General features: G+C 36.1%; 1 protein-coding gene and 1 pseudogene across 2 annotated transcripts; one reads left to right on the forward strand and one right to left on the reverse strand.

The window, feature by feature from the left end:
- Positions 1-3213: 3213 nt before the first annotated feature.
- LOC143611393 (O-fucosyltransferase 20-like) lies at positions 3214-6009 on the forward strand. Its single transcript, XM_077085601.1, has 5 exons — positions 3214-3845; positions 4411-4579; positions 4788-4877; positions 4967-5250; positions 5335-6009. The coding sequence occupies exons 1-5, from the start codon at positions 3244-3246 to the stop codon at positions 5828-5830; spliced, it is 1641 nt and encodes a 546-aa protein (XP_076941716.1). The 5' UTR covers positions 3214-3243; the 3' UTR covers positions 5831-6009.
- Positions 6010-7667: 1658 nt separating this feature from the next.
- LOC143611388 (thioredoxin-like protein Clot) lies at positions 7668-10432 on the reverse strand (annotated as a pseudogene). The gene is made up of 2 exons (XR_013149761.1): positions 10256-10432; positions 7668-8126 (listed from the first exon to the last, which is right to left on the reverse strand). The product of XR_013149761.1 is annotated as a thioredoxin-like protein Clot (transcript).
- Positions 10433-14225: the final 3793 nt, after the last annotated feature.

Here is a 14225-nt window from a genome sequence, read left to right on the forward strand (position 1 = left end):
TAGCCACAACACGAACAAGTAACTAAAGAAAACGATTTGCTTTTAGTATTATTGTTGATGCGGTTAAGCAACTATATACCTCACGTTTTTTTTTCTCTCTCCTATTAAATTAGCAAAACTCTCCTGTGTTTATCTGTCTCTAAGCTGTCAATGAGTTCTAGCTCAACTAGTAACGGTGGGATGTGAAGAATTGGGCTGAAGACAACGAGGTCTCAAATTCAAATATGATCTCAACCGGGTTTTATCACAGTGGACCTTGGGTGACGGGTTTCCACGGAACAGAAGATGGTGGATTTGTGTTAGATTTCTGCGATTACGGGCGTATAAGGTCGTCTTTTGTCATTATATGATCCCGAGTAGTCAGGCTTATTCAATTGGTGTTAAAAAAATTGTTTTTTACTTATCGGCAAGGAATATTCATAGAGTTATTTTTATTGGTTAGCATCAATTTAATATGAATTAAAAGATCAATAATTAAGCGTAATAAACACACTTTATAAAACTTTTAATCCCTCCACACGTTTTGCGAAGGAATTGACCAAAATATGTACTTATTACAATATTAAAATACCTTTATTTTGGTTTTATTAAATGTTAAAATTCAATGTGACATATAATCTATCATGTGGTAGTGTTTAATAGCTAAAATATAAGGTTACATGCATCAATCGGTTAAAAGACATATGCGTGGGTCATTGGGGGTAAAAATGAAATTGCAGACGATAATTTACTAATTTCGTGAAAATAATGTTAAAAGTGACGGAAGGTTAAACATGCATTATGTGGTGGCGCTAATAGCCGAAAGACATGGATACATGAACCAATTGACATATGTTCAGATGGTTGAGTGATATGTGCCTTATATTCAATGATTGATACAAAACTACTATCAAGTTGAGAGTCTCATCGGAAACAGTTTCTTTAATAATAAATGATACGAGGTACAAGTAAGATTGTCTATATCTTACACTCTTAAGACCTATCATAATTTTTTATTTTTGAGATTTATAATATATAATCAAAATATTAGGTAAAAGTGGCTGGAGTTATATAAAAATGTTTATTTTATTTACTTGATTTACTAGTGATATACGGTGAAAGTTATTTCTTTTTCTAATTTACTTAAAAGTCATTTTCTATTTCTTTTATATGCATTCAAATTCTTGACTTCTTGTTAATTACAATCTTATTACGATTACAATTTTAATCATTGATTTCAAAGTCAAAACGCATTTTACGGTTCCTACATCATACATGAAAACCGTAGCCCATGTTGCCTCGTTTCGAACGTTTCACATGGATTTAAAAATCGATTTTTTTTGAAAAATAACATGATGTTTGGTATTGCTTATACTATACGAGAAAAAATTTTATAAGTTACACTTTTGTAACTTATTAATGAAAAGTTATAAGAAAGTAAAATAAGGAATTCCAAACACCCCTTAATAAAGCGTAAAACCGGTAATGAAAAATCACACGCTTTTGGATTGATGCTTGCACGCCACTACCGCTCAAAGAGCAATTCGATAATGTTTTGCATATCGAGGGCATGAAGAATATTTTGGTTAGCTAGTGTTTCGATAGCCACCATCAGTCCATCATACTTGTAACTAGAAATAGAAGAAAATAGGTTGAAAGTCGGGGTTGCCCTGATACATTTCTAATATCTTCTGATGGGCATAATACCGGACATTGAGGCAAAATCATGATTATTAAAATATAATGTCCTTTTTTTTAATCAAAGGACAACGCCATACTTAAAATAAATTTATTGATTTTATGGTGTAAATTTAAATAAGATAAAAATAAAATATATAAAAGTTATTTAGTTTTTAGAAAATCTGAGGAACATGCATGTTAAAGTTAACTATAATCTAAAACTTTTTTCATGGTTTCTATGCTAAAAAAACCTATTATATTTTAACCCTTACTGTGTGCATGTATACCACTTTTGAGTATTTTAACATTACAACAATTTGATATTCAAAGACAACATAAGAATTAAACAATAGTACTAAGCAAAATGCCAAACCTATAGATGCGAGTGCAGTCATCGATTTGAAGACCAATAAGATCGGGTTTTAATAAAAAAAAATTGGAACAATGTGAAGATAAATATACTATGTAATATATATATTTTTTAATAACACATGGTTTACTCTATGTTCAGTGTTTTCTTTTACACAAATTAGTATATAATACATGTAATTAGTTGTGAGATCAATGAATCATATGCAAATTACTAACTCATTTAAGATTCTAAAATTCTTCTAAATCAAACAATATTTGTTATCTTAATTTTTTTTCCCAAAACAACTTACAAAAACAAAGCTTAAGCTTTCAATAAAAATTAAAAAAAAAAACATTGAGTTATCCAACGCATGTAATAACACTCGTCGACCATATATACTCCAACAACACATGCAATACAAGAGAGTCAACAACTCGACATGCATCTTACCAAAATCTCAAAACAACATAACCCAAGAAACCCCAAAACTCAAAAAATCAACTCGAAAAACATCTTAGATCAGTGGATGTAGATCCATTACCAAAGGCACAACCTTTAAACACTAATTTTAACATATTGTGGCCTATAGGTAGAAAGGCTTGGATTCTCCAGTGGAGATCCAAGTTTGATACCCACTTGTGTCATTTTGGGTGGATATTGTTAGGCCTTACGAGGTTGTCGGTTCGGATCTCAAGCTCACCCGGGTTTTCGCCCACCGTGTATTACGCCAGAAATTTCTACTCTTGTGGCGACACAAGAACTGTCAAGTGGCAACCGACGATATAGTTTCCCGAGAAAATGTTAAAGTTAAACTCTAAAGCCAACACAAGTGCAGTTAATACAATATAGTCTGTTTAGAATAAAACAAGAAAACTATCCAATTCAAAAAAAGTGACAAAACATTTTTTTCTTGCAATAAATGATCATAGTAACATTCTCAAAATAAAGTAACCCATCCACTTAGATTGAACCAAAAACCAAACAATAATACTAAAATAGTCCCCACACACACACCTTTACACCTATATATACACTCCACCCAACATATATAATATTATTAAACTTAAAACATTAAACACAAAAACATACATTTCTTCTCATCTTCCCATTTCAATTCCACCACCCAAACGCGGATTCTCCGGCAACCATTGTCTTCATCTTCACCGTCCATTTCTGTCTCCATAATAAACCAACCACCTTCACCAAACAAACCCATTTTCTCAAACTCTTCAATGGCGATTCAGAAGACACTCATCAACAAGAAGCATCCTCACTGTTACATCTCAGTCCCATCTGAGATCATCAACTCTCTCTCATCCAATTCAATCCAATCACTCGCTGACACCCCCAAGAAAACAGCAGCCGTTGCCAAGATCAATAATTATAATAATATTATCATTTCCAAATTGAAGTTAATCAAAAACCCCAGATTTTATTCCACCTTAATTTTGATCTGTGGGTTGTTTTTCATCTTAAAGATGGTTAATTTCCCATACCCATGTAGGAAAAACTCGATCTATCAGGGTTTGACTTCTTCTCTGGTCAAAATTGACGAATCAAAAAGTCAAATTTATGGGAATGAAAGTCAAAATGATGGGTTTTGGGAGCAGCCGGATGGGTTAGGGTATAAGCCGTGTTTGGATTTTAGTAATGAGTATAGGAAGGCAAGTGTTGAGATTATGAAAAATAGGAGTAAGTATTTGGTGGTGGTGGTGTCTGGTGGGATGAATCAGCAGAGGAACCAGATTGTGGATGCGGTTGTCATTGCTAGGATCCTTGGGGCCACTCTCGTCGTCCCGATTTTGCAAGTTAATGTTATTTGGGGTGATGAAAGGTATGCTTTTTCATGGTGGTGGTGGTGTTGTAGTTGCATACCAACTGTTTGTGGAAAGTCCTCAATGAGGGTTTTCCCGGATTGTTGTGTTTTTCGGCACCGGATTTGTTGAATTTTAGGGGTGTAAACGAGCCAAACCGCTTGAGATCGGCTTGAAAAAGCTTGATCAAGGCTAAAAATAATAAGCTTGTTTGATAAACGAGCCCGAGCTCTAGAACCTATTTTTAATAGTTTTTAATAATTAGTAGTAGTATATACAAAGTTGTGAGAATTATAACTGTATAACATATATATTATGCTATGTATAAAATTATCGTTGAAATATATTTGTAGATATATAAATTAGTTAATAAATAGTAAACGAGCCAAGCTGGAGCTTTAGAGACAGAGCTTGAAATTAGTTGAGCTCGAGCTCATGTGTAAGTCGATCTCGGGTTCAGCTTGTTTACACCCCTAATTGCACTGTTACCTGTTTATGGAAAGTCTTGAATGAGGGTTTCACAAGATTATTGTATTTTGAGCTTTAAATTTGTGTACTGATTGGGTTTGTTATATGTGGGTGCAGTGAATTCTCGGATATATTTGATGTTGAACACTTCAAGAAAACGTTAGCGGATGATGTTAGAATAGTTTCATCATTGCCATCAAATCATTTGATGTCAAGACCGGTTGAGGAAAAACACACTCCACTTCATGTTTCGCCTCAATGGATTCGGTCTCGTTATCTTAGACGGGTATGCGATAGATTCTTTTCGTTTGTGTTGTTTACTTGGTCAAGATTCTATAATGTATAGAAGTGATGATTCCCATGTTTGAGTTGAACAAAAAAGCATCAATTTTTGTAGTGTATAGCCGGTTGATATTAGAATTTCTTGTTTTTCTCTAACGAATCAACAATAACTAATGGTATTTTAAATGGGTTATTTTTGTTTGTTAATGTAGATGAGGAGAGAAGGTGTTCTACTCCTACGAGGTCTAGATTCGCGGCTCTCTAAGGATCTCCCTTCGGATCTCCAAAAGCTTCGATGCAAGGTATGTCATATCGACTTTACCTGATCCCATTGGTTAACATATTATTACTATTACTAAAATAAAGTACTTACATTTTCAAACTTTTTTAGGTTGCGTTTCATGCATTGCGATTTGCTCCACCGATCTTTGAACTTGGAAACAAGCTTACCGAAAGAATGAGAAGCAAAGGGCCTTATCTTGCACTTCATCTTAGAATGGAAAAAGATGTTTGGGTTAGAACCGGATGTCTCCCGGGGTTGAGCTCAAAATACGATCAAATAATTTATAACGAGAGAAAGCTTCGCCCTGAACTCTTAACTTCACGCTCCAACATGACTTATCATGACCGAAAACTTGCCGGCCTTTGTCCTTTAAACGCTCTAGAAGTCACACGGTAACTTTCTTTTACTAAAGTTTTCAACTTTATTGTTATTTGAGTCTTGAAAATGATAATGACATGATTTTTTTATATGTTTAGCCTCTTAAAAGCTCTCGGGGCTCCAAAGAACGCGCGGATCTTTTGGGCGGGAGGCGACCCGCTAGGCGGTAAAGAAGCGTTACTACCGTTAATAAAAGAATATCCTAATTTATACAACAAAGAAGACCTTGCTTTACCTGGAGAGTTAGATAAGTTTGCAAACAAAGCTTCAATAATGGCTGCTCTTGATTACATTGTTTCTGAAAACAGTGATGTGTTCATGCCCTCTCATGGAGGGAACATGGGGCACGCGATCCAAGGACACAGAGCGTATGTGGGCCATAAAAAGACGATTACACCCAATAAAAGACAAATGCTGCCGTATTTCTTGAACCCATCACTCCCTGAAGCGAAATTCAATAAGATAATATTTGATTTGCATCGCGATTCGTTGGGTCAGCCGGTTGTTAGAACTAGCAAATCGGGACGGGATGTTACTAAGTATCCAATACCCGAATGCATGCGGAATGATTCGTTGGTTCAACGGGTATTGTGAATTTCGGGCCATGGTCAGCAACCAGAAATGGTCCAGCTCGGGTCGGGTCGGGCCGGTTTTGAACGAGGAGGGATCTGTTTTGTGTTTTTGGTTGTTATTTGATTGGTTTATTCTTTTTTTTTCTATGTAAAATGTATATAAAAAGTTATAGATATACAATGGTTACATTATTTACACGATCAGCAAATCTTTATTCAACTGATTCATTCATGCATTGTTATTAATTTTGAAGACAGACAAATAGTTACAAAGCATTACAGATTAGATTCAAAAGCAAAAGAAAAAATCAAGTAGCCATCTTTTAAACTTTTGATAAAGATCATCACACATTCATGTGCATGTTTGTACAATGCATGAGCCAAAGCGTTAAAAGAGACGAGCGTGTTGACTTTGCGAGTCAACTTCTGGAAGAACTGATGAATTATAGGCAAATTATTATCATGATTAGGAACATGTTCATATTCAGGTGGAGGTGTTGTATAATTGAATATGATGATTAGGTTCAGAATCTGGAACAGCATAAATGGTTGGTGGTGGATTATAAAGATGAGGACTGCTTTAGTATCTAAGAACATGTTTGAATAATTGTACATGATTAACTAATAATCATAACCATATAAGTTCAAGTTCATCCAAGTTTGACTTTTAAAAAGTCAAACAAAAACTTTAAAATTGCAATACAATCCAAAGTAAGATTGGTTAAAAAGTTGCATTTTTTTATGGATCTGGCATTCGGATTTTTACTAAATTGAAGATGTAAAAAAGTTGAGAAAAATGAATTAAACAAAGGGTCATGATGCATGATCATTTTAATTGGAATATTTTATTTGTTACTTTATTTTTTTATTATTTTATGTCTATCTCATTTTCAAGTCTATTTCTTTTTTGTGTTAGTATAAGTAGGGTTATGACTTATGATTATTTAGCTTGTTAGTTTTTTTAATTTGAATAAACATCGTAAACCATGAAGGTTTAGAATCCTTTGGTTATCGTATGAGTTCTTTTTATTACCAATTGACATGCACTTCTAACTGCATCAGGTCGACTTTTTGAACCATTTTAATTCTTGAACAAGGGTTTGAACTTGTTAGGAAGTGGCGCCATACAAGAGGAAAATCAAGGACAAATTGTTATAACTCACCATAGCACACGATGAATTTGGATTGAATAACTCTTAATCTTATAACCTGAAAAATATGTGACTGTACAACTGATTACAAATGCATAACCATAATCACAACTTTGATTAGGTTATATAGGCCATGACTCGATATAATTAGAGATGGACTCGAGCTTCTAATGAGACAACTAATCGACCAAATGTCACTCGAAATAGCCCACTTGATCCAACCAATAACCCGAAAACAAATATTCTAAACACCCCAAAAAAAATTGAAGTCACTGGCTGCAGATCTGGCTTACTCGATAGGCTATTGAATAGGATGGAGGAAGGCTTGTCCCTAGCTTCTGAAACAAGAGAACGGACCGACTCTGACTAATCCACTCCTACTAACGGGAAATGTAAGGGCAGACCTCGTCCTACTTTCACTCTACTCTTTCCATTTCAATTGCTAGCTCGATTGCAGCTAGATCAATCGGTAGGGACTACTAACGTAGTAATGTACTATCAGAAACAAAGTGAGGGATTGGACGACGGACGTGACAACCAGCCAATTGGGGGACGGAGGGACAGAGAGAACTCTTCAACGAAAATCAATCTTGAAATTAAATAATAATAATCTCGTTCAGTAGGAATTTAAAATTTTTCATTTCATTAAATAAAAGATAGAATCGTTCATTAGACTAATCTTCAAAGTTTAAAACAAAATCAAGAAAATTCAACAAGCCATAGCAATATGCCCATAAAACTACAGCATAAAGTAAAAAACAAACCAGTAATTCCAACACAATCTTGCATAGTATTAAACTAAAAGCCATATGTCACAGGCTCAATTATTACATAGTCATCAAAAGTCCAAACATCATATTGCAAATGCAATAACTAAAACCTTATTATGCAACCATGGTGGTCATCAACATCTTCATTTGGTGGCTATAAGTGAGTCTATCTTTTTCTCAATGTGTGCTTCATGGTCTTCAAGGCGACCTTTAACCTCACCGTTCTCCCACAGGATTAAAGTCGGGGACCCCTTTGAGCTTAAACGCCGAGTCCACCCTCCACGGGTGGGTTGGGTTCCTCCACATGGGCCTGTCCCCAACATAAGCCCTCAGGAGTGCCACGTCATCACTGATGATTCAAGCTTTTTGTATATAACTGGTTCAGCTCGCACGCAGTCTGTAAAAAAGTTAAAAATCAATGAAACAATTTTTAATTCTTTCGTGTTGCAACAAACTATTTGTGGACGGCTCGTGTAAGTATTTTTATTAGATTTAATAGATTGACTTATCTTCATAATGATGACTTGATCCGAAATTATTAACGTATATATAAGCTAGATATTGACTCGATTTAACTTATTTCAAGCTCATGTTTTAGTCATCGTGTCCCATCGAGTTCTTTCTTGAATTACTTTTGAGAAATGTGGGACTCGCTTGCAGCACTAGTCTACACTCTACAACCATTTTAAGACCTCATTTTTAACAGAAAACATTAAAAATTATACAGAGCTAATACAAGAATTATCATACTCATATTTTGACCAACAGAGTAAAAACAAGATGGCTACAAAAGGACCCTACTTCGGCCAACCAAAGGAACGAAAACCATAATTTACTATAAAAAGTATAATTCCCAGAAATCCAGCCTGTGCACACCTGAAACCCGAGTGATCCGAATGTTATCTGATAAGTTTTCAAACAATAAAAACTGATTAAACCGATCCAAACTACACCCCGAACATCACCCCTAACGTAAAATATGGGCAAAAACGTCTCAACGAGGCGGTTTGTCTAACTCTTGTGTGCAAATTTCTTCTTGCGCAGCTCCGAAATGAGTTCCAATATTTTTCTCAAATTTTTGTGCAAAAATAACTTTTTCCTAAAAAAATTCTCCTATTTGTGCTTCAACACTGTATCTACAATGCATTAATATTTGACACAACACGAACCTAACACAAATTTGCGGGTTTGGATTTGGTATAAACAGGTTCGGGTCGAACACGCAAACCGTTTAACTAAACCAGTCGTGGGTTGACCCATTGAACCCTTTTTACTTTAATTTTTTTCTAAAATGCATTTTATGTAATATATAATTTTTTTTTTTTGTTATTTGATTTTTTATTACACATATAAACACAAACCGAACTACATCTGGATAATGGTTAAGTGAGCAACAAGTTGCCCCACTATCCTCTTTTGAATCGCAAAGCCTATTCTACTAAAGATCAATCCTTGGTTCCTCGGGCTCTGCGAGTCACTGTGGACCACCTTCTACACCCGCTCCAAAAAGCGAACCGCCTCAGAAGCTAGGGATCCAAATGTGTCGAAGGCAAAAGGAATGAACACGTGCTGATTCTCCAAACATGCTGCCTCATGCTTAGCAACCTTCCTAGACTCCGCCCTCAAAACCGCCTGTCCTGGAACGAAGCCACTGTCTCTCAGCCCCACCAATGGGGACACCCCAGTGACTCAGTGACGTCGACACATGCATGCTTACCCCCTGCCCATCCAAACACAAGAACGTCCGCAGGACGCAGGGTAGATCTCCCCTCTCGCGGATCAGTCAGAAAGTTAACAGGTGTCTCTTTCTTGGTTGAGGTCCCGACACGCCTAAGCACATCCCATAAGACATCTCTAACCCAGTCGTGACGATACTTGAATCCCGGCAATTTCTTATAGTGGAGGGCATGCTCACCAAATCTATCCAAATATGTTTTTTTTACAAATGGGGCATGATTTGTCTGAAGGGAAAAGAGGAATCATAAGCTGGTATTTTAGAATGGTTTTGTATTCAACTGCCGACATCCGTTACCAAAGACCTTCAATGGGCACAACAATCAAATTCTGGGCGTGAGCCCCGTGAGACAAACAAAAACTGCGGGATCATATCGAATCGCTCCTCCCAATCTTGTACGTATAATAAATTAAATCGGCCAAATTTAAAACTAAAAATGAAATTGACATAAAAGTTTATAATTAAAAATGTAAGTATTTTATATAAATTAATAAAAAATTAATAATTTCGGGTGGGTCAACCCACCGACCCGTTAAACACCCTTATTCAATTTTCCCCATATTTTACTATGGTCGTAAAATGACGCCGATTAATTAATCCTTAGGTTCTCAAAACTGAAAATCAATATAAAAAAAATTGTACTTTGAAAAAAAAGATATAATATTCCAATTTGATTAATCCCAATTACTCGCTAGTCAGTGCTAAGTTGAACAAAAAACCCAACAATAATAAGTTATCAGGAAAGAATCTAATAAACATAAACATATTAGGAGGGATATGAAATGAATTACCAGGGCACCAGCTGCGATTAGTGGAAGGTTCGTTATCAGCCAAGAACAATATAAAGTTGTGCTTGTTGTTGGGTGCTTCGGATTTGAATTTGTCGAATACGGCGTTAAAGCTCGTTAAGGTTGCGTCCACCGTTTTCAATGGCATCTTTCTTTCTTTCTTTGGTTGCGTTGTTTATTTGCTGAAACTGAAATGGTCGTTCCTTTAGGATATATACCCCATATATATACACGACTGATCGATTCGGTTCGGGTCGGGTCAGGTCATTTCGGGTTCCTTTTCTAAAGCTTGGTGATTTAGACACGAATACTTGATACAAATTTACATGACTTTAACAGGTATCGAGTACGGCCTCAACATGTTTCGTGTACTAAACAGGTAAAATTTACGTTTACTTGTTAAGTACCCGTTAGTATCTGATTAGATTTATATATATATAAAAAGTAGTTAACCTTAACCATAAAATTTTATACCAAACAATTGAACACGACGCATATAATTCAAATCCAACATCAAACAAACGCACACAAACCATTCTCGGGATCACTGGTAGTTCGTTGGTTTCCCTCCACATCTTCGGTAGTCGCAGTCTTCAATTCTCCGGTCTACCTCTCCAGTCTCCACATCTCCGATTCTCTGACAGGCCGGCCTTGTAAGGCCCCGTTACCAGTAGCCCTACTTTGGTGTTGGATTTACTCATAAACGCAGTTCTAAATATCAGAGTTAATTAAAACATTCGCGGAACATTAAAACTTCAACCATAATATACTACATAATCTTCAAATCTTATCCTATAAAACATTCATAGTCATTTAAAACAAAACATGGTCTTTAAAACATCACAACATTTCTTCGAGATGTCAGTATCGTCGATTCCATGTCATGTGTCTTCAATCACGCAAGCTGCCTCAACCTATTTGTCTGCGTGCATACTAAAAGTCAGCTACGCTGAGTGAGTTCTAGTTAATCACATAACTTACTTTACATACACATACACGTGCTCGTAGGTACGTATTACATACTTAATCTGTCCATCAATCTTTCATACACATACATATCTAACCTTACGTTATAAAGAGCATTCGCCCTACATACCTCGGATATTATTAGGGTCCGGTACCCTCCATCCTCGGATATTATTAGGGTCCGGTGCCCTCCATCCTCGGATATTATTAGGGTCCGGTACCCTTCATCCTCGGATATTATTAGGGTCCGGTACCCTTCATCCTCGGATATTATTAGGGTCTGGTACCCTTTCTTCCATACCTTTTTAACATACTTTTCTATATACATAATCGTAACTTTGGCACATACATACATCATTCATTCTTCATATTACAACATACATATAACATCAACCATTTCTTGGCAGCACATGCAATTCCGAAGATCATTGATGTACCGGCAAGAAACCATTCATACATTTCACATAATACATATATGACATACACTTATCACTTAGGATAAGTGTATTAACTAATCACATCGAGTATGCACACAGCCCCGAAAACATAACAAGGAATGGGGCTAGAAACTCACCTGAAGTCGGTTACGTTCACCGTTAATTGTTATTCCTTTCTTCAGTTGGGCGCGGCTAACCGTATAATAATTACACGTATCAATTATCTATCACTATCTATAACGTCTTTCTAGTCTACTTATGACCCACAACGAACGGGGGTCCGGGGGCAGTGCCCCTGGCAGCGGGGTCTAGGGGCGGCAGCCCCTAGCAGGGTCCAACTGTCGTAACACATTTTCCATTAGAAATTTGAATCATTATTTAATTAACTAACTTAAAAAGTTTGAGGACTTCTTTGCAATTAATCCATTCTTTTCTAAGTCCAGGGACTATTCTTGTCATTCCATTAGACTTCTAATTCGTTACTAGTTCATAACGAATTGGCTTATCTTAGCGAACTTGTCATTGTAGCGAATTGAACCCTCTAACGAACTGGTCCTTTAACGAATCAGTCCATATAACGAACCAGTCCAGGTAACGAATTGGACCCTATAATTCGCTATCTCCTTAACGAATGACTATAACGAATTAGGGAGTTAATTCGTTATCTTTTCCTTAACGAATCTGGACGCGAACTAAGGCTAGTTCGTTATTCTTTCCTTAGCGAATCAGGTGACGAATTACTTCTAATTCGTTAACTCTCCGTTAGCGAACTAGGGTTAGGTCAGAGAATGTCAGAAACATTCTCTGACGCCTAACCTCGTACCAAGCTTTTCCGGCGCCGTCATCACCGGAAAAACGTGTTTTAACTCGTTTTTCACCGTTTTTCGTCCCGTTCGATCCAGATCTGAGCTAGGGTGATCCCTAAGCTCATCTTAGGTTCGGTTTATACCCGATTCCATCCGGATCTCGTGACTTAAACGGTTTAACGGTTTCGGCTCGTCGTTTCGTGACTATATCTAACGGGTTAAGCTCATACAATATTAAACTATCATTACCTCGGGTCGGTGCTCGGTTTCCTTCTTGGTTTCGGCTAGAGAAAAGGGAAGAACTAGAGAGATCTTAAGTGTGTGTTTTGGGTGGTGTATGGAATATGTGTGAATAAGGATTAAATGGATGATTAATGGTTTATATATTTGGGGATCATGGGCTCAAGCCAATGGACTCTCCTTCTTTCTTTCATAACCCAAGTTCATAACTCATACCCATTTACCCAACACTAGCCCAACTCATATTCTATTTACCTAAACCGATAACGACCCACTATAAAATAGTCGAACTTTATTTTATTATTAAAACCAAAAGTAGGATGTTACTGGCCTCCTCGCAGTTGCATCGGCACCACCGGTATGAACAGTTTCTTGTCTTATCGTGTATATCTGGTATTAACAGGTTCGTGTTCGGATTTGGATACATGTACACGATAAGTTTTCGTGTCATGTACAGGTATACATGTTTCGTGCTCAGCTAGTTTATTTTTATCAATTGGTTTATGTAAAGTTTTGTTAATATGTTATAATGAGAACTTTTAAACGAGCTATAGCTTGGTATGAGCCTGATTGTGTTAAGCTGTGTTAACATGTAGAAGCTCAAAATAGTGAAGACTTAAAAGTTAAAAATGCATAAGACTCGTTATGGCTCAATATACCTAATCTATAATCTGGTGATCAAGTCGATTCTATGTTTATAAGTTCATTCCATACCGGACTAGACCGGAATATGGTTATATACATTCTCATTGTGAGAAAGGGTCATTTGAGCGTATCTAAATAGATTACATATGGATCCTTACGTCATTCTTGAGAAATGATCCGGTCTAGCTAATTCCTCGAATGAAGTTTTTATGTGATCCTCATCTACCAAAATTTTTACTTCTGGTTCCAGGCGAATGAATAATCATTGAGTCTTTCTATTTCCGGACAACACATACAAAGAGACCCGACAATAGTCAAATAATTAGTGAATCTCGGAGAGATATTTCTATTATATGATATTTATAACTAGTCTCTTTCTCTTCTAGTTTTATCTTTCCATACAAGACGTGAGCTCGGGCTTGACAATTGAACGAACTTTATTTGAGGCTTGAGCTGACTCGACTTGTTTCAAGCTCTTTATAAATTCAACCTCTAGCAACTCGCGAGCAAGTCAAGCTCATTTGCATATATGCATCTTGTAATTGATGGTATATGCTCATATGAACTTTGCAATTTATGACAAACATATTATGTGTTAAATGAAGCGTTCCACATTGACACAACATTGAACTTAACACTTCACTTTGTATAAATTCAAAATTTATGAGATGAATAATAACACACATTTAAATTGTAATATTTTAGGATCACACATGAATATTGTTGACTCAAAACAAAGCATCAATCCCACAAAGCAAAACCTTCGGTAAGTAATAATTCACTTGATATACAATCTAACTTAAAGATCAGTCGTTTAGCAACATAAAAAACAAAATTCGCTACACGAAATTTTAAAAGAAAAAAGAGCTAAATTTAATT

This window comes from Bidens hawaiensis, unplaced genomic scaffold, assembly GCF_021521415.1.
Source record: "Bidens hawaiensis isolate Kalapana, Puna unplaced genomic scaffold, B.hawaiensis_p1.1 tig00030904_1, whole genome shotgun sequence".
Lineage (NCBI taxonomy): Eukaryota > Viridiplantae > Streptophyta > Magnoliopsida > Asterales > Asteraceae > Bidens > Bidens hawaiensis.